This window comes from Saxophila tyrrhenica, assembly GCF_035928015.1.
Source record: "Saxophila tyrrhenica strain CCFEE 5935 chromosome Unknown scaffold_12, whole genome shotgun sequence".
In the NCBI taxonomy this organism is placed as follows: Eukaryota; Fungi; Ascomycota; class Dothideomycetes; order Mycosphaerellales; family Extremaceae; genus Saxophila; species Saxophila tyrrhenica.
Window position 1 is genome coordinate 837336 of NW_027041744.1, and position 23796 is coordinate 861131.

The following is a 23796-nucleotide window of genomic DNA, read 5'->3' on the forward strand; positions in this document are numbered from 1 at the left end:
TGTGATGAGGTGCAGGAGCCCAGCGCATCGACAGAGCTCGCCGGGAAGCTGGACCTCAATGCTCGATCTCACTGCCGCGGCTGGTCACGCTCTAATTCTGGATGGCGTCGGAGCTCTCCACTGTCATGTGAACGAGAGCCTGCCCAAGCAGAACCAACACCGGAGGTGAAGTCGGACGGTAAGAACAGTGCGAGGGCCAGTAGAAGAAGAGAATCCACCAATGAGTGTCAAAACAGCGATACGTACCTGTTCACCTCCGCCGCCAGTCCAGAGTCCGGTCCAAATCGAGCTACTTGGGAATTCCTTCCGGCCAGCGTATAACCAGACTGTGGCGTGTTCCCATCACGCCGGGTACGATCGAAGGCACCGCCAGCGGTGTAGGAATGGACGTCTTGCTGTCCCGCGAAGGGATCGTGCTGAGACGACAGAGTATAGTCGGATCCAACAATCGGCTGAGATGAGAGCAAGCTGTCTGCGGCGTCTTGTCAGCGGTGCGGCCTGAAAGACGTCGCAACGTCGGCGACTGAGACGGCAAATCAACAGCAGCAGGCGTGAAGGATAAGAGAGCGCGAAGGGGAGGCAGCAGACGCCCGAAGTTGCACAGCGTCCAGCAGCAGCGTCAGTCGCCGCGACACGCTGGCGGACAGCAGGGCTATAAAGCCGACGATATGCAGCACGAGAATCGTCGCGGCTCATGCAACCCCACGGCCTTTCAACGGCGGTGCGGAGAAGTGCTGACTGGGAGCAGTAAAGCCATTATGTACTCTGCGAGCACCACTGCGGCTAATCTGCAGAAGCGAAGAACTTGCTGGGATGCTGGTTGGAGCTCACCTTGATCCATCGTTGTGGGTGGTCGTAGTGTTGACGTTGTCTGCTCTTTTCGATCGTCGGATGAAGTGATGTCTTTGATACTGTGAGGTGTTTGAACGGCGCCCACGCTTCGTTCGGTAGGTCGAATGGGCTTCTCGCCGTTGCCAGCGAGTATTCACAGGCGTTGTCGTGATTGATTGACGGCGATCTGTAGCGACCGACTTGGCACTGGCTGCAGTGCCTGGTAGACTGGGTTGTTTCTGCTGCGCGCCACATCGGCCCGTGTCGTTGCGCCCTGTGAGAGGTCGACGGTGCTTCCTAGCGCAAGATTTAGCCGGACGGTCTCGAAGCTAAAGATTGACTTCTCGGCCTTGCAGTGAAGTTCAAGATGACCTTACTCCACGACGATAATGGTCTGTACACCCCCTAACGCGACTGAACACCGCTGGACGGTTCGTCTGTCGTTGTGGTGAGAGTATCGAAACCTGTGGTTGCGTCAGCGGTCTGGCGGAAGCGGAATTCACCTGCTGGTGGCGAAGGGGGAATGCATGAAACGTGTCACAAAGCGATGGACGTTGCTACACGTATGCACTCACCGGGCGCGGTCGACAACTCTGTACGATCGATCTTCAGCAGCGGCCAAACAAGTGGGAAGTTGGCTTGTCGTGAGCTCAGGCTCGACGAGATGGCATGCGAGGTTTGGAGAGTACCACGGCGCTTGTGTTGAAAAGAGCGATGGATCCTAATTGCTGGCGAGAATGGTGTTCTTGTGCGCAATGCTGGCAGTCGTGTTGATATGCCTGCCGGCGAGACAGTGGTTGCAGGATTGATGTTCCGCGGTTCGCCGTCGGATCGAGACAAAGGGATGTCGGCGGCGCCGAAACAAGTTGGGGTGGAGAGAGAGAGCAGAAGTAAGCAGAGGTGGCAGCTCTCACGATATGAGAGTTGTTTTGAAGCAGCGAGAAGGGCCAGCTTGTGTAGTAGGGATTGGCCGGCTTCGCAGCGCACGTCAACGGAGGGCTTTTAATGGCCGATCTGGCCGGCTGCAGCTACACCTCTTCAAGATTTCATCCGACACCGACTCGCTGGGTCGCCAGCAGCCTCGAAAAGAGTATCCTCAGCATCCTGAAAGCTCAGACCACACACGACTGGGGCGGAGGCGGGTATCCGCAGAGAAGCCCACTTCACTTGGAGGTCATTCACCACTGCCCGCCGATGGCAGGGAGCCTCGATCCACTTCCCCGAAGACTCATAGCAAGTAACTTGTCTAACAGGACAGGGTCTGCAAGCGCTCCCGCTCAGTCTACACGATCTTCTCATCAGATGACCGCTACGACTTCTGTTGCCAGTGCCAAAAAAAAACATGACACTTCTTCAAGGTCACCAACTTGACAAGGATTACTCGCCTCGCGTGATACAGGAGATCGCCAGAGATTCATTGGAAATGCTTCTACCACCACGAAGCAGTGGCATCGCAACAAACCTACCGTTTCTCTGCCCTTCAGCCACCCGTCGGTCCGCCTGCCGGTACAGCGAGTCTAACGCAGGTCATAGTGGAGCCCGCATACGATGCGCGCGGATGGAAGATTGATGTATCACAACAACACTTGCTCGAAAGCAATGGGAAAAAGGTCACGCGAAAGGCTGACAGTTGCTGGACGTTTGAGGTTTGCTCGGTCGGTAGCGTCAACCAGGATGGATTTCTCAGTCACTGCGCAATTGCTTGAATAGTATGCGATGTCCGATGTACGCTCACCACAGCCCAACAAGATCTATTTCGGTGAGGTTCGGAAGGTGAAGCCCAAGCTCCGAGCTGGATGTCAACTCGGCGACATCGAGTCCGTACTCACGACAGACTTGAATGAGAACATCTTAGCTGATCCAATACCCCCTTGCCTCCGACGTTGCTTCATCGGGACTACGCCATCATGCATGGAAGCCTTGACCGGGCAGCCTTTGGAGAGTTGTGGAGACCTTGTCAGCGAAGTGCAAAGGGCAGACGGCGGTGCTGGGGTCCTTGACGCCTGCACTCTAAGAGCAGCGTCCAGACATTCTCCAGACCACCCACACCTTAGTCAGACCACATTCCACGGGCATCTTGATTTAGCAGCCCCGCCCCAGCAAACCAACCTCGAGTTTCGGACTCGGCGATCCGGTATACTGGGATCGAATATCTCCCTTGAGAATGACTGTCCCGGGAGGCAACTTGGAACTGCATCTGTGCAGGCAATTGATAACAAAGAAACGCATCACCATCCATCCAAGGGGCCAATGGTGAGCGGGTCGACGAGGCGTTGCGCCATGCATGGGGTAGACGACGCCAATGTCTCATGAGCTGTCTTCTGGAAATTCTCTCGCCGCCCTCTGTGAGCTGCAGATCACGGAGCGCGCTCTTCGTGGCAAAAGGACCCGTCGGCCTGGGTGCGTCCGGTGAGTACCAGTCGAGCGAGAGCCGTTGAAGCTTTGCACCGGTTGACCTGCGTCTGATCAACTGCGCATGATAACACAAACAATCGCACTGATACGTAGGAATCGACCCGACAGCGTCCAAGCCCTGCTGGTGAGTCCTGAGCTGGCGGGAGGCTGCAGCGTCACGTATTCAAATTTCATCGCCGCCGATCGGCTTGCCGGTCTGCATTCACGTTGCTCAGGTATCGAGCCCGGAGCGGCCCAACAACATTCAACCCAATTTTCATTCACTGCGCATTGCCTACCGGGAAGCTGCAGGATGGCTCTTGGAACGCCATTCAGGAGTCTCCGATCTGTCCGACGAGGGTCCTCGTGACCCGCGCGGAGCATGACTTGGTCAGCGTGCAGCGCGAATTTGTCAAAACTTCCTTGATTCCGCTGCACCATCTTCCAGCGCATCTGCTGTCGTTTCAAACCACGAGCTCCGTCTTCCTTCGACCTACCTCGCGGACCAGGAGCACAAATCGCCCCATTCCTCATTCCACGACATGGAGTACAACAGCTCCCTTGTCCCACACACCCACCTTTCGAGGGAACCACTTACCTATTCTCCCAAACCCATTACGCAGCAGCAAGCGTGGTCCGGCACTTGTGTTGCACCTTTTTCCAGGCTTCCAAACGACTGAACCGTGCTATGGGCGAGTGCTCGAACACTCTTGTTGTCAACTGCCGGGTGGAAATTGCACATGTGTGTCGCACATGGCGAAAGGTTGCTTCGACATCACCTCTGCCCCGTTAGACTAGCAGGCAGGCTCTAGTGACCCTCTCCCTTAGTGCTGGCTGGTTTGCCACCTGCGGCCTCACACCCAGTGGTCTTGCGCTGGACAGCACTTTCGTCCCACGGAAACACGACATCTCGTACGATAAATGACGGAGTGAGATCCGCTGAGTCCAGGCTGGCCCACGAAGTACGTAAGAGGTTGGACCTCGCGATGAGGACCCCCTAGCTCCACAGCCAAGCGCCGGCACCGGCATCGTCAGGCTTGCATGTCTTCGCTGGCGCACAGGAGAGTGGCGAGGCCCTAGGGATCACAGCATGTGCATCGCCATAGCCTTCCAACGCACAGGGGCCCGGGGAGACTCCAACTTCAAGTCCGGCTCAGAGGGAAGCACGACAGCGACAGCAACGCCTTGATCTGGAAAAAGAGTCCCACAACGTCATGCGCGCGATATGTAGCACGTTCAGCAACGGGTCGATCAATCGACCACAGCCTCTGCTCGATCACCGCAGGCCGCAGTCTGCAGCAGCACCGACATCGACACGTTATACGAATGCAGGGCCTTCAAACAGGGCCCGGAGCCCGGCACCGAGATCATGGCGAGGGCATCTGGTTCGCATTGCCTGGCATGGCCCGCGAGTCGGCGTGTCCGCAACCCAAGGTCGCGCGAAGCATTGGGCTCTTCAAGCATGGAACAAAGAAATGTCTCCAAGCTCGCAGTTGATTGAAACCCGTTCACTTCCATATACCGTGTAATTACATACGTTCTCTACCACTCTCCCGCTCCTGCAACAAAGCACCTAGCCATGCATCCATCCCTACGACTCCCAACCCACCCAATCCCTCCCAACAACCCTCCAAACCCTGACCTCTCCACTCCTCAAATCGCCGAGCCGAAACTTCTCACTCCGTACGCCCCCTTTCTTCTCCCTGCCCTGCTCCCACACACGCACAGATCGCCGTGTCCCATCCCACTCTTCCACGACAGCGACGTGACTCGGTCCATAGTCAGTCTTGTACTTCGTCTTCATCGCGCCGTGATGGCCCTCGAACCTGGCGTTGCGGACGGTGACGATGTCTCCGCGTCGGATCTCGTCGAACTGCATCGTCGATGCGTTGGCGAGGTTGGCGTAGACGAGAGCGCCGTACGCGCGAGTGCCGACGGGTAGGAGAGCGTCGCCTTGCGCCTTGATCAGCTCGAAGGGGAGGCTTTGCGGCGTGCCGTCGCCGACGTGGGCGTCTTTCTTGCTGTGGCCGACTTGGCTCGCGGCGTCTGCGATCTTGGTTCCGAAGCGCTGCCATGCTGACTCGAGTTGGTCTTGTCGCAGTTTAGGAGCTGGAGGCTCATGTCGCTGCTCGAAGTGGACGTCTGCAGGGTCCTGTGAGTCGTAGCGTGCTGAGATCACGGTTTGGCTGTAGTCCATGTACAGGATGTAGATGTCCTTTGTGATCTCTTTGCGTCCACCACGCTTCGACTTGGAGGTCTCTTCGCACTCGAACAGTACGTCGACACCGTTGCGACCTTGAAGAGAAGGCGGCAATGGCTGATCGGAGGTCCACCAAGGTGTGTCGGTGGAGAGATTCAGCTCGTTCGCAATCTGACCGTGTTCACCGCTAGGACGAGCCTGATCCATCGACCTCCGGGAGGTCGTCTGAGACCTATGGATATCCGTCGATGTCCGGCTAGGTGCCAGAGTATTTGGAGGGGCTTGCGATGGAGGCGGAGGTACAGCACGCTCTTGCAAAGGCGGTGGAGGTACAACCCGCTCTTGCGGTGCAGGAGGCGGCGCACGGTCTGTGGACTTTCGTGCAGGAGGTGATGGCGGTGCATATGTCTCGTCGTCTGAGCTTTCTTCAGCCTCTTGCGGAGGCGGTGGAGGGGCAGCGGCAGGAACACCGCTCGGCACAGGAGGGACGCCCCGCCCGCCACCATTGTATCGGTATGGATCGTATTCAGGATCATCTTGAGCAGCATCTCGCGATGGGATTGGCGGAGGTGGTCGATCAATAGACTGCCTTGTTTTGGGCGCTGCTTCCGGCGGCGGCGGCGGAACTGCTCGTGGAGCTGGTGCTGGAGGAGGTGCGGCAGGCGATCCAAGAGACAGCTCGTCAGCAGTGGAATTGTCGGTCAAACTAGACTCGCGATTGTGTGGAGCCTTCAGAGCATCCTTGTGCTTAGCGCCTGATGCTATATCGGTATCGTAGTCGCCGTCGTAGTCAGAGCCAACACGCTCGTCTTCATGTATGTCCATCGAAGAGGGCATTTGCGTGGGTGGTGGAGGTGGAGGCGGTCTAGGAGACGTCGGGGCGCTGCCGGTAGGCACAGGAGGAGGGACGCGACTGGACCGCTTGTCGGATGATGCTGAAGGAGGCTCGCTGCTGTCATGTTGAGATACACGTTTCGCATCTGGCGACTGAGGCGGACGAGGCGGCACATCGCGGCCAGAGGGCACTGGTGGTGCACGGCTTCGTACGGGCAAAGGCGTTTCGATACCTGAGGCATCTGCCGAAGTGCTCTTAGCATGACTCGACATCTCATCATCAGATTCCGAACCTGGGCCAGGCGAAAGTGGCGCACCACTGGGGGGCGGCGGAGGAGGAACTGGGCGAGACTCTGTTGCTGGAGCTCGCGGCGGAGGTGGCGGGACTGCACGTTCTTGGTGAGGTGGAGGCACAGGTCGAGTGTCTAGAAAAACGTCAGCAATGTGCACTCGTTGATAGCTCCTGTGGTGTTGATTCGATAACCCACCTTTTGGCACTGGCGGAGGAGCACCTCGTTCCGCCGTCGACGTTCGACTTGGCGGTTGCGGCGCTGCATCCTCCTCCTCTACGCCCTCGACTTCCTCGTCTCTCAATGGCACTTTTTCGGTCACATCAGACTCCGGACTTTGCACTCGCTGCATGCCAGGTACTGGCACCATGGGAGCTCTTTGCTGCGAAGCTGGAGATGGCGCGTCTTCGCTTGCTTGTTGGTCTCTAGAAGGCTGCTTTTTCCGCGCTGGTGCCGGAGGTGGTGCTCCAAACGGGTTGAAAGGTTGGCCCATGCCTGGCATGCCGCCTCCAAGACGTGCCATACGTGCCCGAAGCTCTTGCTTGCGCCTGGTTTCGTCGTCCATCTCCTCTTCTTCCTCTCCCTCATCACCCTCAGTCGTGTCCTCCTCATCGCCAACGTCAGGCTCCACCTTCGGTGCGGTAGGATGGCGCATAGGCTCGGCCTGGCGTTCGTCGTTGTCATCAGGTCCAAGAGTGCCAGTGTCGTCCTCAGTCAAGTCACCAGCTCCACTCTGGTCTGCTTCATGCCCATCGCTGAGGATTTCATGCTCGGCTGGCGTTGGCACCGGTGACATCGGCTCTGTCGGACGTCGCTGAGTAGAGGGCACTCGGCGCTGCTCTCGAGGCGCATCAATTGATGCTCGTTCTGTTGTATCGCTTCTGACTCTCTCAAGCGACTCTGTCTCCGCCTCTGGTGCAGCTGGCTGGTCAGAAGACTCCGAAGCTTGCTTTTGTGGTACCTTCTTCTCCTTCTTCTGCGCAGTATCTGCTCTCCTCTGAGCTTGCTCTTGCTGCTGCTTCTGCAGCAGTGCCATACGCTCTTTCAACGTCATTGGTTTGGGCGCATCTTCCTCTTCTTCGTCGGGTGCAGCTGCGGAGGCCTCATTGGCCAGTCCTGCAGCTTCTGCCGCAGCGCGATCCTCCTCCTGTCGCTGTCTGATCTCTGGATCTTCATCTCTAACGTAAGGCTTCTGAACAGGGTCGACCTTAGGTGGTGGCACGTATGCACTCTTGCTGGGTGGTGGCGCAACGAATGGCTTCTTGATAAAGCCGCCAGAGGGAGCTGATTTACCACCAGGTTGCATGGGAGCCAAAGGTGCAGCTGCTGGCTGGTTGAAGGCCGCGATTCTGTCCTTGAAGGCATTTGACTTGGCGGCGACTGGCGGCGGCGCCTTCTTGGCTCCTTCGGCAGGCTCTGCTGGTGCTGGTTTGGGTGCCGGCGCCTTTTCCATTGATGTCGCGGGAGCAGTCTGACTGCTTGCTGAAGGTGGAGATCTGACCTCCTCTGTTGTGCTAGAGGCCGCGGGCACTTCGATTGGAGGTGCAGATGGCTTGGTAGCTGCAGAGGCCGGGGGTGCCTCATTCTCAGCAGTCTCATTCACAATACTCGGAGCAGGCTGGGCTGCTGCCGCCGGCTGCTGAGCCTCCTGTTTCGGCCTGGTAGGTCTTGTTGGCCTTGTCGGCACTTCTGGCTCGTACTTCTCCACGAAATTCGAAGGGAAGAGGCCTTCATGTTTGCCACCCGTGGCATCCGTGTACTCCCCAACATACCAATCGTCTCCCTCCAGCTCCGTCACCGTAATGATCTGTCCCGTGGGGAAGTTCAAGTCGTCTTCATGCTCGCTAGTGTATTCGTATACCGACTTGACCTTGAAGGGCGGTGCGGTCATTTTGAGGCGCTCGCACGGGATGCTAGGCGTTATGTACAATGTGCGCCGGTGAGTTCGATGGGATGCTAGAGGTAGTCGGCCTACTTGCGACCCTCAGGAAGGCTGACTGACGCAATGGCCTGCGTGGCCAGCTCAGCGTTTCGTATGTTGTTTCACACCGTTGGAAGGATGGGCAGCCCGCAACCTCTTCTGGTGTGATATCGGAGATGGATGGACAACAATGCTGCTCCCACAACGAATATGGTTCAGCGGCAGGTCAAACGCAAAGTACCTACGGGAGGGAGCCTGCTGGTCCACCACGAGCGGCGCCGCCGGACGAGCCAAGCCAAGCCTGAGGTCACAAGCGGGATCAGCCGCTAGAGAGCTTAAGTCTAGACTTTCACATGTCGTTCGCCTTTGGAACAGCAAATTCACTGACGACAACTGACGACATCAACTGGTATCGAGAACGGCGTCCAAATGGAGACCACCACGCCCGCGCGATCCATACTGAAGCAGCCATCGGCACAACCAACTTTGAGCGACGAGCAGAAAGCCACAGCGGCGACCAACAAGCGACATCTCACCACAGCACTCTACCACGCCAACAAGATACAGCAACGAAAAGACGTTGAAGCGCGTATCTTTGGGAATATTGAGACCCTATTGGAGTTCCCATCTGCGACACCTTTCACTTCTGTCGATGTATCAAGACTCGTCAGTCTTGCTCGACTCTTCCAACCATCGGACTTTGACAACCTGGTCGAAGAACGTCGGATCGATGGCAAATGTGGTTACGCCTTGTGCTCGAACCCTCCGCGATCAGAATCTCTAGGCACAAGTGCGGCGTGGAAGTTAAAAGCCAAAGCGCATGGAGACTACTGCAGCGACACGTGCACGAGGAAGTCACTCTACGTGAAGACGCAGCTCAGTGAAGTGCCGGCTTGGGAGCGGGAGCCAGGGTATCATCCGAAGATCGTGGTGCATCCGGACGATCGAATGCCTACTTCGCGATCATCGAACCCTTTCATTGCAAGTGCTCCTCGCGCAAACCACCATGAGCTGGCCCTGGAGCGTGGCGACACCACATCCTCGATGAGGCCGAGCCAGGTCATGGCATCTACTGTCGTTGAAAACGGAGGTGCCTCGCGTCAGACGAATGGCCCGCCTGATAGACAGTCTGCTTCTCATACAGCTATTGAAGGCTATGAGCCACTTTCAGCGGCTACTGAGAGACCAACTCCTTCTGCACCTCCTGCACAAGCCCAAGGCACGTCGGCCAACCAAGCCAGCGCTGGCGACTACGATGAAGAGGCAGAGTCGTGGCGCGATCTCTACAGCAACATGCCCGAGCGATGAGAGACGAGACTGTGAGATGAGACTGTGAGAAACGTCGGTCGAACCGAAAATACTTCTTGTTACACTGCAGAAGCGAAAACTCCCGCGAGCATGGTAATATGGGCCCCACGCCAAGTTGCCTCCAGACATGCACCAAATGCGAGCACCTCCTCTAGTATGCAGTTCAACACCACAGCAATGCATCGCTCTAACGCCCAGCAGCATATCCCATGCCGCTCATGCTCGGCAAAGCACAGCATCTAACACCATATGCACGAATATACACGAGCAACGACATCACCACAGCATCGAAGCTCATCGCCGATAAATAGCATCCGCCATCTTCGCCACCTCCACCATCTCCTTGACATCGTGCACGCGGACGATATCAGCACCACCGCGTATGGCAGCAGTGACCGTCGCCGCCGTGCCCCAGGTCCGCTCTCTCGGCTCTTCCACCCCTGTGATCTTGCCGACGAAACCCTTGCGGCTGCTGCCGACGAGCCATGGCATGTTCCTGCACTTCCCCTTATGCAGGCCGCGACCACTCTGAAGGATCTCCAGGTTCTGTTGCTGGGTTTTGGAAAAGCCGATACCAGGGTCCAGGATGATGCGCCAGCGCCGTATGCCAGCTTCCATAGCAGCATCTATACGCGCTCCGAGCTCATCTCGAATGGTCGTGATGAGGCCATTGGGGTATTGTGTGTTCTCTTCGCTTTGCATGGTAGATGGAGTACCTCGCATATGCATCATGACATATGTGCAACCCAGTCTTGCAACGGTGGGCAGCATATCTGGGTCCAGCTGGCCGGCCGAGATGTCGTTGACCACATGAGCTCCGGTGTTCACCGCTACCTCCGCAACGGCGGCACGATAGGTGTCAATGGAAATCGTTATCTTCTCAGCCCCCGGCAGCGATCTGATCATCTCAATAGCTGGCACGACGCGTGCAATCTCCTCGTCTGCCGTGATGTCCGGCGCATTCGGCCGCGAAGACTGGCCCCCAACATCAATCATAGTTGCGCCTGCGGCAACGTGCGATTCGATCGTGCGTCTGAGGCCATCTCCATCACTAATATCGTGCGTTCCACCATCTGAGAATGAGTCCGGAGTAGTATTCAGAATACTCATCACTCTAGTCTGGCGCTCGGAGAAATCCGATTGCAGAGGGCTCGACCCTGCTGCGAGTGGTGTGTGGGCGAAGCTGGGATCTGCTTGACCTTTGATTTTGTGAAAGGCCCTTGTGACCTGCTTCTCCACGCTCTCTCCAAGGAGGCCACGACGCCTGCTGGGTTGAATTAAGCTGCGGCGAATGTTAGAATTTACACATCAATGGGGAATGAGTTTACGTACTCATAGAAAGGCCGGAGAACGAAGTCGCGCTCCATCATGAGTGGATGAGGTAGTACTAATCGCTCGGTGTTCATTCGCTCGTCTCGGTAGAACAAGATGTCGAGGTCCACGGTTCTGGGGCCCTTCTCGATGAGTTTGACGCGTCCAAGTTGCTGCTCGATTGCCTGAAGACGATCCAGTAGGTGGATGGGCTGCAGCTTGGTAGCAATCTAGGCTTGTTAGTAAGCGTCAGCATCAACAGCGCAAGCAGTACTCACCTCGCAGACCCCGTTTAGAAAACGTTCCTGATCTTCGACGTACATCGGTGGCGTCTCGTACAGACTGCTGGTCCGCAGGACCCGGACGTCCGGATCTGCATCCATCAAATTGCAAGCATCCTCAATGTTCTTCAAGCGATCGCCGACGTTGCTCCCAAGAGCGATGAAGACCATCCCATCATCCGGTCCTGTAGGCATGGCATCTTCGCCGTTGGTCATGTCCAAAGTCGTTCCATCATCCACTTGATCGGCTTGATCGCTCTCTGCATTCTCCGTGAACATTTGCACCTTGTTGCGGTTGTCGGGGTGCTTGGCCACCTCGTCATCCGCTCGGCTTTCTGCAGGCGTTGCGGCTTCAGCTTCGGCCATGCTCAAACTCATTTCGTCATCTTTGTCTTCCGCTCCATCGGCTTGGACGTTCTCTGCGTCTTCCACGTGGGTCTTCAACTCGTGAGCATCGTCAGAGTGCTTGGCTGTGCTGTCCGTATCGTTCAATATGGCGGTCTCCCCCACAAGACTGGAATCTGTGCGATCCTCCTTGCTAGAAGATCTTTCTGCAGTCTCCACTTCCGCAGTAGCCTTGCCTTTGGAGAGAGGTCGTTCGTTGAAGACCGTCGCAGCCTCCACCCACTGTATGTCCATTACCGAAACGAACCTGTGTCGCTGGTCCACAAGCGCCCGCGCAATGGCAGAAACGTCGAAAGTGGAAGGTTCGCTGTTTTCGGTACCTTTGCTCTCTTTCAGTGAGCGTACGGTGTCGACTACCGCTTGATGAAGATACTCGAGCTGCGAAGCAAGCGTGTCCGTCTGAGAAGTCTGTTGATTTGAGAGACGACCTGTCAGACGGACTGTGAGATCGATCCATGCTCCAGATGAGGCGTCGGCTCCGAAATGAGTGCATCGGTGTCTACTACTCAGAAGTATTTGGGTCGTACCACCTATGAACAGTTTGACTTCGAGCCTGTTGGTAAAGCGGGTGTCGGAAGTATGCAGAGCTTTTCGTAGTTCATCCGAGGGCCGATAGTGTGCATCAATCATGGAAAGACCGGGAATCCGCAAAGACAGTCTCGATAGTAGGTCCGCTGGACACGCGAACCGAAGGATCCCAGTGCCACTGCTCGAGCACAGTATGTCTTCTAGAGGCGCCTGTGCGGCGTTTTGCGACTCCACCGACTTTGGGTGCTCAAAATGTATGAAAACCTCATGGAATGCCGTTTGTTGACTGAGTACGTCTGACCTGATCTGCTTTTAGAGATGACCTGAGCGAAATACTACTCAAATGAACCTACCTTATCAGCATCACTCTTGACTTTGCTGGACACGCAACGTCGGTTTCTGTTGCGCGGGAGACATTGACATCTGCGCGATCTCGTCCAAACTGCTCTGGAATGGACCTGGTGTCGTCACCGATAGCGAGACTGCCAGTTTCCAGCGGGTACTGACTTGCTTGTAGTTCTTCAACAGCTCTGTCGTTGTGGTGTGTTGTCTCCTCGTGGTGAGTAGTGATGTTCTCGGCTCGCAAGGTACCTTCAACGTCCCCATGCACCGTTGAGCTCTCGTATGGAGTGGGATGCGCCAATGCAGCAAGCGAGAATACGGAAGCGTCGTGGTAAGGCATCAACCCGACACGAACTGCAGCCAGCTCAACAGCTGCGCTGGGGAGTCGCACCGCGCGCAATATCGCACTGGCAACCATCTTCGGAACATTTTCGAGTTTGTCAAAGACGACTTCTTTACAAACGTTCCGAATCACCTTTTCGGCCATCGAGGTTACTTGGTGCCAATCAGCTAACGCTGAGAGCAATGTGGAATCGCGACTTGCTTCATGTTGTCTCCGAGATGCTTGCTCCACGAGTCGTATCTTGAGCCAACCGGTCTGCCAATCAACCTTGAGAGGGGGCTGTTGGTCACCAGCAATGGCAATCTGTAGACCATTGAGTCTGGGCATGTGCAGTCGGACACTTGTGCTGTCAATACTCGGAGCAAGAGAAGGTACAAGTCCTTCTGACGTGTTGACGTTTATAGTGAATGGATAGAATGTACCTTCTGCAATAGAAGGAAGGTGCTCACATGGCCCATGAATCTGGAATCGCATGGCGAAGCACGCGGTCGGCAAGCGACGTGCGAGTAGTGAACTAGCTGCCGCCAGGTAGGCTATACCAGATTCCTTAATGGTCGCAGAAGCCTCCTCGAACATCTCGGCGAGATTCTGATGGTAGCGATCGAACGAAGAGCTGCTGAAGCCAACGGTCGTGACTCGTACATTCGGTATGCCGATTCTAGCGCACGTGGCAGCAGACCTAGATAGGGTCAACAACGATGATGAGCATAGGACACCAGATGGTAACTTACAAATCCACAGTTCGGGTTTCTTCACGAAGTTCCAGCGCTGTTTGACTTTGCGTGATCATGTTCCGGCGTACGCCATCCGATAGTGAGGAAGCTCTGGCTGCCGGCTGCGATGCAGGATCCTCCGGCTGCCGGTCTGCATGCAGGCGAACACTTCCATCCGGGTTCAACAGCATGTTGTCAACATAGCGCTCGCCTTTCTTCCCTTTTTGAGCCGTCAGCTCCACCCCCTCAAAGTCCAAGACAGAGGCCAAGGGCGACCGTGGCAGATATTGCAGGGCAGCATCTTTCATGAGTGAGGTTATTTGCAGGCCAGAGAGCACATTTTGAGACGTTGCCGTCCTAGCGTGGTGCAGCAACATGTCCATTGTCTCTCTAATGACTCCCTTCGAGCTGATTACCCGACCCTGGTGGACCTCCCGAGTTCTGTTGCCGAGATGGCCCGTGACTCTGATACATAACATCGGGGAACATGTCTTACTACCCTTCAGCGCAAGCTTGCATCCGATTGATGGCTCTCCCCACGATGCAGAGATGCTGATCAAGGGACTCGAGTATGGTCCCTCGGCATTCGGGCGCCATATTTGGCATCGGACATTCCAATAATACTGCGGCGTTGCGAATGCGGAACCAGGATTCCATCGAGCGCCCAAATCTCCGAAGTTCTGGCCAAAGCCTTGCAGGTAAACTTCTTGTAGTTCGTTCTGCAATGAAAACATCTGGAGTGCCATACGGTGCAGCATCCCGAGACTGGAAGTTGTCGTTGGAACTTCTTGATTCTTCGGTACAGACTGCAAGACATGGCTCAGCTGAGATTTGATGAACGCTGACCTCGCTTTGCTGAGCAACTTGACAGAAAACCAGTTTGTCTCCAGTATGCTGCACTGATCCGGCGGTCTACAGTGGTCAGTGTTGTGCTTGAAATCCCTAGAGCACGGCACGTACAATGAGATATGTCCAGAGGTATACTTGAGCAACCCAAACCAGTGACGGGAAGCATCAGGGTGTCTCAGCAGATTAGGTGCTGATTCAGTAAAAGCTGGAGATGCCTTCGAAATGCCATTGACCTCGTATGGCGACTTTCCTAAAGGAAAGAGGTATTTGGATGCGCGACCATCGGCGGCGTGACTCCGCCAAAGGTTTCCTTTGCGTAGAGATGCGTGGCGGAATATGCCTCGTATCCTCACCATAATGCAAGGCCGTTTTGCAACGGTCAAGTGCACAGAGTTGGCGTCCTTTTTACTCCCATTCTTCCTGGACACCAGACTTGCCCCGGCACCACCGTGAACCTCTAATGCAAGAGTAGAGAAGAATATTAGTAGCTTGAACGTACAACAGAAAAGAACGCAACAGCCCCCCGTAGTAAAGATGGGATGGAAACGTGATGAGATTGAAGAACAGATGCAGAGGCAAGACGTGGTTGGAATATAGGCTCCGCTAGCGCGCTCATGGGCCGTTCCCGTCCGGCCGAGCCGAGAGCCCAATCTTCAACATCAGACCTCACGTGGGTCCAGACCTCGCAACAGCTCACCAACCTAGAAATAGCAGGACCTACAATATGTCTCTGTGGCAGTATGCTCGCCCCCGCCCTGCATTTCTATTTCCCGGCTAACACAATCTCCAGATCATACCGCGCGCTCACCCCCAAGACGCGCATGCTCGTCGGTGGCGGCGTGATGGCATGGGCCGCCTTTGGCTTGCTGCTCTCCGACAGAGCAGAGGCGGCGTTTGGCTTTACGCCTACTGAGCAGGATAAGCGGGACTTGCGAGATTCGATGCCGAAGATTCATCTGGTTGAGAGGGAGGAGAAGTGAAGGCACGGCAGCCCAGGACCAGATTTGGAGAACGCCCTGTAGCGAAACCGGACGGCCGATTGTTGTGCAACCCTCAAGTCAACACTTAGGATTCTCTGGCTCCGAAGGCTCTGCGTTCAAAGGAATCTGGTCTACTTCACCAACGGACTCTTAAAAGCCAGGTCTGCAAGGCATGCTTGCCACTTCGCACTACTCGAGCGGATACGAAGCACCACCACCACCGGGTATTATGTGCGACGCCAGGCCCACCAAAAGACAACATATCTCAGAGAAGGACGGGAAATTGGACCTCGTCCCAGCGGTGCGACAAGAGGTACTACCACCGAATGATCAACTGGCGGCAAGGTTGAGTCCAACGCCTTCCAGCAAACTACCACCAGCAACCAGAGCGACCAACGCAATCCAACGCCATCTCCACCCAAGACTCATCGTTCTTGAAATACTTTCGCCACCAGTAGCCCGGCCCATTCCAAGTCACACAATCCTCCATCAACGTGGCTGCACCGGATCATCCCTTGTTGGCCCCCACCATGGCCTTACCAGATGGCAACAACAAATCACATAGAACCAAAAAGACTCCTTCGGCGCACGGATGGATGGTCCGGTCCTCAACTCTATCGACAACCCCGCCTGACGGGCCGCCACGCGGAATACTTTAGCGGAGCTTGAGACATCGACGAAGACGCATGGAAGGCTTATCGAGAAGCAGGGACGCTTTGGCATCTGCTGGAGAACATGACCATCGATGCAGCGCGGAAGCTTAGTCCGCTCTGAGATTTGGACGTGGGAGGGTGCTGTACAGAGCAATCTGGGTCGGATGCAAGCAGCCAGGTAGACAGACTATTGTCTTCCGCACTCCTGGCAATGATAGACATTCGAGACAGAGCGCTTGACACAGAGCGTTACAGGCGTTCAATTCTTCACATTTCCTCTACCAAACCTCCGCACCAAGTCCCTCAAGCCTACCCACCCCTAATCACCCTTCCCACTCTTCCTCCCCACACTTCCACTGACTCCCCTCGCTGTCGCAACCGCACCCCCAAAATACTGCGTCCCACTCCCACTAGCATTGGACCCAACCTCCGACCTCCCCCTTCCCTCCTCCTCACTCTCATCGTCCCCACCAAGCTCAAACTCATCAGTCATCTCAATCAAATCCCCAACACCATTCCTGCCCTTCCCCGGCGCTCCAACGCTCGTGCGAGGTCCGAGACCCTGACTCCTCGAACCCCTGCCTCTACTGCCCCCGGTCCCAGGACCGCCGTTGCCGGCGCCAGGTTCAGAAGGCGTTCGAGCTTTGACAGCCATACGCCTAACCCAGCCTTCGATCGCACCCCCGACATTTTCGAGATTCAGACCAGCTCCGCCGCCAATGTCTTTGGGCAAGAGACTGGGTGTAGCGGTCCCGCTGCCCCCGGGTCCATCGTCGTCTCGGTACATCGGTACGTCTGGTTGATACAGCTCGCGCTGGTTCTTCGGCTTGGAAACGTCCGGTAAATGCTTCGCAAAGAACTTATTCAACCCGTCTTGCGCTGGTCCCGGACTGTGGACGTTGGCGGACATGCTACCCACGCCGCCGGGACCGGCGAGGTAGGAGGGGAAATAGCCGTTCGTTGCGTTGCTGAGACGTCTTCGGTGGCCTGGGCGTGCGGGAGCCGGAGCGTTAGAGGGGGATGGGACAGGGTTGTTGGTGCTGGTGGATGTGCGGGCGAGGTCGAGGGAAGTAGAGGGCGTGTCGAGGTCGGAGAGGGAGATGCTTTTCCGGCGGGCGGGAGGGAAGTAGCCCAGGGCGCGACGGGAGAGACGGGCGATTTCGGTGGGGTGGGGAGAGTTGGACAGGAGGACCCAGGAGTCGTGGGTGTAGGGTGCTTCGGCTGTGGAGGCGTTAGTAGTGGGTGCGGCGCCTTGTTGGAAGCTGCTGGAGGTTATGGAGACGGAGGTTCGGGGGCTGGCTGTTGAGAGGGAGGATGTGCGGTCGCGGGTGGCCATGTCAGCAGTGATGTCGCCGTTGACCGTGGGTCTGGGAGTCGAGATTTCTTCTGCAGCCATATCGTCGGTCTCGTCGGTACCTAGGAGGTCGTCTGTGGATGGTGCGTCAGGTGCTGCCACCGGTTTGCCCTTGACCCCACAAGCATCTACAGGAAGTACAATCGTCTGCCGACTCTGTACAGTATCGTTCGGCCACATCCGGTTGGCCTTTCTGATCACATTCGCAGAACAGTTATACTTGATCGTGATGCCAGCCAACGTGTCATCCTTCTTGACGTGATGCACATAAACCAACGCAGCTCGATCATCGTTCTCAGCGGGCGGAGCAGACCTCGACTCCTGCTCATCCGACAGCCTCCGCTTGAACTTGCCCAGAGCATCCGCAGCATAAGAGCTCTCCTGCCGCGTGAGCATGTCCTTCCGCTTCTGTGCCCGAAGAGCGGCCTCTCTTGACTCCCGAGTGCCGGATCCGATGGCCGCTTGGGGGTTTGAGGCAGAAGTCGGACCCCAGGCAGTGTTACCACTGCTATCAGACGCAGTTCGTAGCTTGCTGCCCACCGGCTTCTTCTTCGCCTTTAAACTGCTATTGCCCGTACCTGTCAACTCATTCCCGAGGAAGTCAGAGGCCAGCCCTTGCAGTGTAGTCCAGCTACTGCCCCATATCCCAGCGAAGGAGTTTGGGCTCTCTGCTCTCCTCTGCCCTCCGCTTCCAGCATTGACTTGGGCTCGCCGGCCCCAGCTACTGTAGCCAGCATACCGCTCTCCACCATCGTCTCGTATCCGGCTGGAGCTCGTTCGCTGTGGGTATGGTGCTGGGATGGGAGAGGCGGACCTGCTTTCGAAGGGGGACGGTGATGGGGAGGCTATCCTTCGAGGTGGGGAGTCGAAGGAGTCGGGGGCGCTCTCGTCACCTTCGCTGAGTCCTGATATGAGTCTTTTCGCCCGGGGACGGAGAGTTGAGGAGGTGGTGAGGGCGGAGGCATTGTTGCTGTTGTTGCTCGACATTGGCGGACAGGCTGCGGTGCTGAGGTCGTGGAGGAGGCATCGGGTGGAGTTCAGGGAATGGGGTGGTTCATGGCGGATCTCCTTGTCGAGTCTAGCGATTCTATGCTCTCCTTGTGCTCAATATACCAGTTGTCGTGTACACGTCTGATTACCTATAATATCTGTCCTCGTCGCTGTCCACCCCCACTGTCATCCCGGTCCCTGCACCCCTGCCTCGTGGCTTCCGCTAGCGCCAGAAAGCTTACCGTCTATACCACAACCTCAACAACTACAACTACACCTCGAGCAGTCTGATACAGGACTGCATCGACCTTCCGCACGACTCTCCACACAATGGCCACACAAACAGACACAGCCCCTCATACCCCTCCCATCGCCCGCAACCTCCCCGACAGCATGACGACCGACCAACCCGACCCATCAGTCTACACCTGGTCCACCTTCTTCAGCATCATGACCGGGCACGCCTCCCCCACCGACCGCGCCCGCTACTTCCACCACCGCGACCTCCTCAACGAGAAACCCGACTGCGAGCGCGTCGACGCCGACAAACGCTGGCTCTTCAAGCACTCGCCTATCATCCGCTTCTTACAATCCGAGATCGCCCTCCTAACACCCCCCGTGGACCCCGCCACTTCACCTTCGCCAGCAAACCCGGGCGCTACTATCGACGAACACAACGTCCGCTGCCGCCGCTGCACCACCTCCCAAGGCGGCGGCTTCGACCCCCAATACGGCATCCTGATCTGCGCCAACCACATGCGCAACCGCGGGCACCTCGAAGACACGCTCGCGCACGAAATGGTGCACGCCTACGACCACATGCGCTTCGTGCTCGACCCGTTCGATCTGAAACACGCCGCGTGCATGGAGATACGCGCCTCGACTTTGTCCGGGGAATGTCGGTTTATGCGGGAGTTCTGGACGCGGGGGCAGTGGAAGATTACGGGGCAGTTGCAGGAGTGTGTACGGCGGAGGGCGGCTTTGTCTGTGGCGCAACGGCCGGCGTGTAGGGATGATGTGCAGGCGGCGAAGGTGGTTAATGAGGTCTGGGAGAGCTGTTTTAATGATACGAGGCCGTTTGATGAGATATATCGGTGAGACGAGAAGGATTCAGGACGAGCGATTCGGGAAAGCATTCATCACTGGATGCACTGAAGAAGCCGGAGCATGTGTGTTGCGGCTCAGCGACTGGCCGGTCGGAAGAAAGATTCGACTCATCGAGAGGCGGTTCGCCAGCCCTACGTCGACCGGTCTGCCAAAGGCGTTCTTGACAAGCGCACCCCCGCAGTACGCGGAACATCCACCACGGACAACGGAGGCAGCCGAGCTCCCAGAGCAGGGAGCATGTCCTTGCCAGAAGCGCCACAGCACGACGACGGGCACGCTCAGGAGGTACGCAGGAGGCCACGAGCAAAGAGACTCGTGTACGGGAGTCCTGCAAGCTACAAAGCCATCTTCACTCAAACCGTACGATATCTGCCGATATGGCTCAGAACAGGAGATCGATGGTTGCGAAGGGATATTCCGGAAGTAGAATGTACAACAAATCATTGCGACTAAAAGGCTCAGTTCTGAACAGTCATTTCATTCCACTGATGCTCAAAGCTCGTGCGGCTGTATCTCATACCCTCAGCCTCCCTACCCAAGAGACGCCAGATCATGCATTCCCACCCATCATCCAAGAAGAAACACAAATACGAAATTCATTCCATCGCCCCCTCCCTCCTCATACCCTCCTCCCTACTTCTCCCCCTCCTTCTTAGCACAATGCCTCAAAATCCACGGATGCACCTCGACCTCCTCCAGCGTTAACCGCTTCTCCGGATCCAACACCAACAACCTCTTAATCAAATCCCTCGCCTCACTACTCACGAAACTCGGCACCGTCATCTCACACCGCGCAATCCGGCGCTGCGTCATCACCATACTATCCTCGAACGGCGCTTCCCCGCAGAGAAACTCGTAGGTCAACACGCCCAAGCTCCACAAGTCCACTTTCTCGCTGTAGAAACTGTCCTCGCGGCTGGGCTTGATCATCTCCGGGGGAAGGTAGTCCAGCGTGCCGCACATGGTGTTCCGCCTGTTATTCGGCGCGTGCACCGACCAGCCGAAGTCGCTGATCTTGATCTCCCCGTGGATGCCGACGAGGATGTTCTCGGGCTTGATGTCGCGATGGATCACGTGTTTCTTGTGCAGGTACTTCAACGCCGACGCCATCTGCGCGATGTACTGCGCCGCGACGGGTTCGGAGAAGCGTTGCGCTTTGCGGAGGTGTTTGTACAGTTCGCCTTTGCCCGCGAACTCGAGGATGAGGAAGATGCGCTTGCTGTCGTGGAAGTGGCCGTAGAGGCGTAACAAGCCGGGATGAGCGAGGTTCGATTGGATTTCGATTTCGCGACGGACTTGCTTTTCCACTTTCCCTGCCGCGAGCTCGGATTTGTGCAGGACTTTCAGCGCGCAGACGAAGCCGGTCGCGCGCTCGCGGGCGAGGTAGACGCGGCCGAATTTGCCCTTTCCGAGGGGTTTGCCGATTTCGAAGAGGCCGAGGTGCCATTGTTTGGGCTTGGGTTTGGGTTCGGACGGGAGGTGGGCGATAGGGTCCGGGTCGGAGGGGCGGGAGTCGGAGGAGGGGCGTTGGGCGGCTTGGGAGGGGAGGGTGATTTTGGTGAGGGGAGTGGGACCTTTGGGTTGGCTGTTGGCGGGGAGTTTCTGGAGGGGGAGTTTGAGGCGGTTGGGTTGGGTTGTGGAGGTGTTTGAGGGGAGGTTGGTTAAGGAGATGGCGTGGGAGAGTGAGCCCTGGGTTGTGTTAGTATTGTGTGTGGTGGTTGGTAGAGGTGATGCCCACCTTCTGCTTGTGCTGAGCAGCGACGGCAGTGTTGACGTCGAGGTTCTCATCCTGCACGCTGATGCCCTCGAAGCGCTGCTCAAGGTTCTGGATGTCGGCCATGGTGGATGCTCGCAATGAATGTGTTAGCGAGAGTGGGACAGCGTGGACAATGGTCGGCAGTCTCAAGGTTGAAGTTCAGGCGAAGGCGAAGGCGGGCTGTCAACAGTCGTTGCTACGTCGTTGCTACCTGGCTGTCATTGGCTGGATTTCAAGAGGCGCTAGCTGATGCTCGGCTTGGCGGCCTTTTGGCGGTGCTGTTGCCGCTCACAGCAGCATGAGAGCTCTTGGGCTTTTGGAGAAGAGGCAGACCCGTGGACGGGAGGGATTCTCAAGTCGATCGAACCAAATTTCCTCGCGCTGGCCGACCCGCCTCTTCTCCGTCCTCGAAGCCAAGGCATCCTCAAGCTCTACAGCGGCGCCTGGTCTTTCACTCGAGCGGAGAACGTGAACAGCCAGCCCAGCTATTGGTGAGGACAACATCCACTCAACGCTGTCACATGCACATAACCCCCCACCACTCCCCTCCCTCTCTACCATGGCCACCAACGGCGACCCCTCACCAACCGCCGGGGACCCCTCCCCCACCGCCGGCCTCCAAACCCACACCACCCCGAACAAAACCTGGCGCCTCACCACGCGCAAACTTCCCATCCTCCGCGCCGGCCCCATCGAAGCCCTGCACTCCCGCCTCACCATCCCCGTTCCCGAAATGATCTTCGGCGACAACTACATCCAGCTCACCCACCTGCCCACCTCCTTCTCGCTCGCCTTCAACGCCCCGGACGCCCTGGATCGCGTGAGCAAGACGGAGGAGGGGATGCTGCAGGTCGCTGTTGCGGATGAGTGGAAGAAGGATCGAAAGGGGCAGATTGAGGATGGGGTGGAGGGGGTGGTGAAGAAATATGATTGGAGCTATAGCACTGACTACCGCGGGACGACGAGCGGTGGGAAGGGGGAGGAGGGGTGGAGGGAGAGTACCGCCGACCACGACCCCATACGGACGGATCTGCTGAGCAAGCCAGATCCGATTCTGTTCTTCGACTCGGTAGATCTCTACGAAGACGAACTCGCCGACAACGGCATCGCGCTGCTCTCGGTCAAAGTGCGCGTGATGCCCGAACGCCTACTCCTCCTCTCCCGCTTTTTCCTGCGGTTAGATGGAGTGGTGGTAAGGATACGGGATACGAGGGTGTATCTTGAATACGCTACTGGGAAAGTGGTGAGGCAGTACACGGCAAAGGAGGAGGAGTACGAGGTACTGCGGGAGAAGCTGGGAGGCAGGAGAGAGGGCGTGACGGAGCAGTTGCGGGACGCGAATGTGCTCGCGCCGCTTTTGAGGACGGTGGAGGAGAAGACGGATGTTTATGAAGTGGGGTGAGAGGTGAGAAGGAGGAAGGATGCATCGCGATGCCAGAACCATCTTGCTACGGAAACACTCCAAAAATGCTCAGAAGTCGCAGCTGCGACGGAGAAACGAGAAGGGCTGGTCGACGGTTCCAGTGGCTTGCTAGAGGCCACAACAGCAGCAGCACGACGAGAGGCCCGCAGACGAGCGGCGATAAGAGGCGTGGAAGGGGCGGGGGAGAGGTAGCAGGCAGCGCATGGCCCCAAGTCACTGCGTCGTTCGCGGATGGCAAGCGTCGGTAATCACGAGGAACCTAACGACGCAAAGAGAGTATGACAGAGTAATCGTTAGAGAGACAGCCAAAGCGCGAGCCCCAGCCTCTCATTCCTCTCCTAAAACTGTCTACACCCCCATCCCTCTTTTTGTTTCTATCCCCTCACCAATCCACAGAGCCCGTCGAGCATCGCGAGCGTGCGAGCGTCGATCGTAGAACCTCAAGCCTCGAGCGAAAAAAGAGATAGCAAAACACCTCCGACCCATTCATACCAGCGCATAAACACGTAAAAGCCACCCATCAGTCCCAAAAACCACGCAGCCGTCCGTCATGCATAGCAAGCAACCTCGTACCCTATCCAAAACCCCAAGCTCAAGCAAAAGCTCGAGCAGACATAGCAATCCTCCCATCGTCCCGATCTAGAAAATGTGTGCTTTTTGAAGAGAAAAAGAAAAGACGGAAACGCCGCCGCCGTCCGTACGTTGCTTTTGGGAAAGCGGCGTGGAGCCGGCAGGCAGAAGACTCCTATTCGTTCGTCCCAGTTCGTCGTCGTATGTGTGTGTATGGATTTTGTTGTGATTCCCGGAAAACGCCGAATTGTTGTTCCTCTCTATACCTCTATGTTCGTTATTGTTGCGTGTGTGTTTCTCGTAGTCGAATGAGCAATCGCAGCCGCCGTAGGAATGGAAAAGCGGTGATCGTAGTCTGGCAGCCGTACAATGCATTGACGGTTCAGCCTCACGACAAGCCCGGATCGATGTTC

At 56.8% G+C, this 23796-nt stretch overlaps 8 protein-coding genes across 8 annotated transcripts; 4 read left to right on the top strand and 4 right to left on the bottom strand.

Moving 5' to 3' along the window:
- Positions 1-4816: 4816 nt before the first annotated feature.
- Positions 4817-8440, bottom strand: LTR77_007921 (uncharacterized protein; the record flags this gene model as incomplete). The annotated part of the gene is made up of 2 exons (XM_064805156.1): positions 4817-6684; positions 6748-8440. The coding sequence occupies 2 exons, from the start codon at positions 8438-8440 to the stop codon at positions 4817-4819; spliced, it is 3561 nt and encodes a 1186-aa protein (XP_064656998.1).
- A 459-nt stretch (positions 8441-8899) lies between these two features.
- Positions 8900-9778, top strand: LTR77_007922 (uncharacterized protein; the record flags this gene model as incomplete). Its single annotated transcript, XM_064805157.1, has 2 exons — positions 8900-9569; positions 9615-9778. The coding sequence occupies 2 exons, from the start codon at positions 8900-8902 to the stop codon at positions 9776-9778; spliced, it is 834 nt and encodes a 277-aa protein (XP_064656999.1).
- Positions 9779-10072: 294 nt separating this feature from the next.
- FOL1 (trifunctional dihydropteroate synthetase) lies at positions 10073-12405 on the bottom strand (the record flags this gene model as incomplete). Its single annotated transcript, XM_064805158.1, has 3 exons — positions 10073-11060; positions 11111-11319; positions 11368-12405. The coding sequence occupies 3 exons, from the start codon at positions 12403-12405 to the stop codon at positions 10073-10075; spliced, it is 2235 nt and encodes a 744-aa protein (XP_064657000.1).
- Positions 12406-15274: 2869 nt separating this feature from the next.
- On the top strand, positions 15275-15530 carry LTR77_007924 (uncharacterized protein; the record flags this gene model as incomplete). The annotated part of the gene is made up of 2 exons (XM_064805159.1): positions 15275-15288; positions 15341-15530. The coding sequence occupies 2 exons, from the start codon at positions 15275-15277 to the stop codon at positions 15528-15530; spliced, it is 204 nt and encodes a 67-aa protein (XP_064657001.1).
- A 972-nt stretch (positions 15531-16502) lies between these two features.
- LTR77_007925 (uncharacterized protein) lies at positions 16503-18524 on the bottom strand (the record flags this gene model as incomplete). The annotated part of the gene is made up of 1 exon (XM_064805160.1): positions 16503-18524. The coding sequence occupies one exon, from the start codon at positions 18522-18524 to the stop codon at positions 16503-16505; it is 2022 nt and encodes a 673-aa protein (XP_064657002.1).
- Positions 18525-18857: 333 nt separating this feature from the next.
- On the top strand, positions 18858-19625 carry ATP23 (Mitochondrial inner membrane protease atp23; the record flags this gene model as incomplete). Its single annotated transcript, XM_064805161.1, has 1 exon — positions 18858-19625. The coding sequence occupies one exon, from the start codon at positions 18858-18860 to the stop codon at positions 19623-19625; it is 768 nt and encodes a 255-aa protein (XP_064657003.1).
- A 642-nt stretch (positions 19626-20267) lies between these two features.
- IPL1 (spindle assembly checkpoint kinase) lies at positions 20268-21474 on the bottom strand (the record flags this gene model as incomplete). The annotated part of the gene is made up of 2 exons (XM_064805162.1): positions 20268-21323; positions 21373-21474. 2 exons carry the CDS (start codon positions 21472-21474, stop codon positions 20268-20270), a joined length of 1158 nt encoding a protein of 385 aa, XP_064657004.1.
- Positions 21475-21949: 475 nt separating this feature from the next.
- TIP41 (Tap42 interacting protein) lies at positions 21950-22792 on the top strand (the record flags this gene model as incomplete). The annotated part of the gene is made up of 1 exon (XM_064805163.1): positions 21950-22792. The coding sequence occupies one exon, from the start codon at positions 21950-21952 to the stop codon at positions 22790-22792; it is 843 nt and encodes a 280-aa protein (XP_064657005.1).
- Between the last annotated feature and the right edge of the window lie 1004 nt (positions 22793-23796).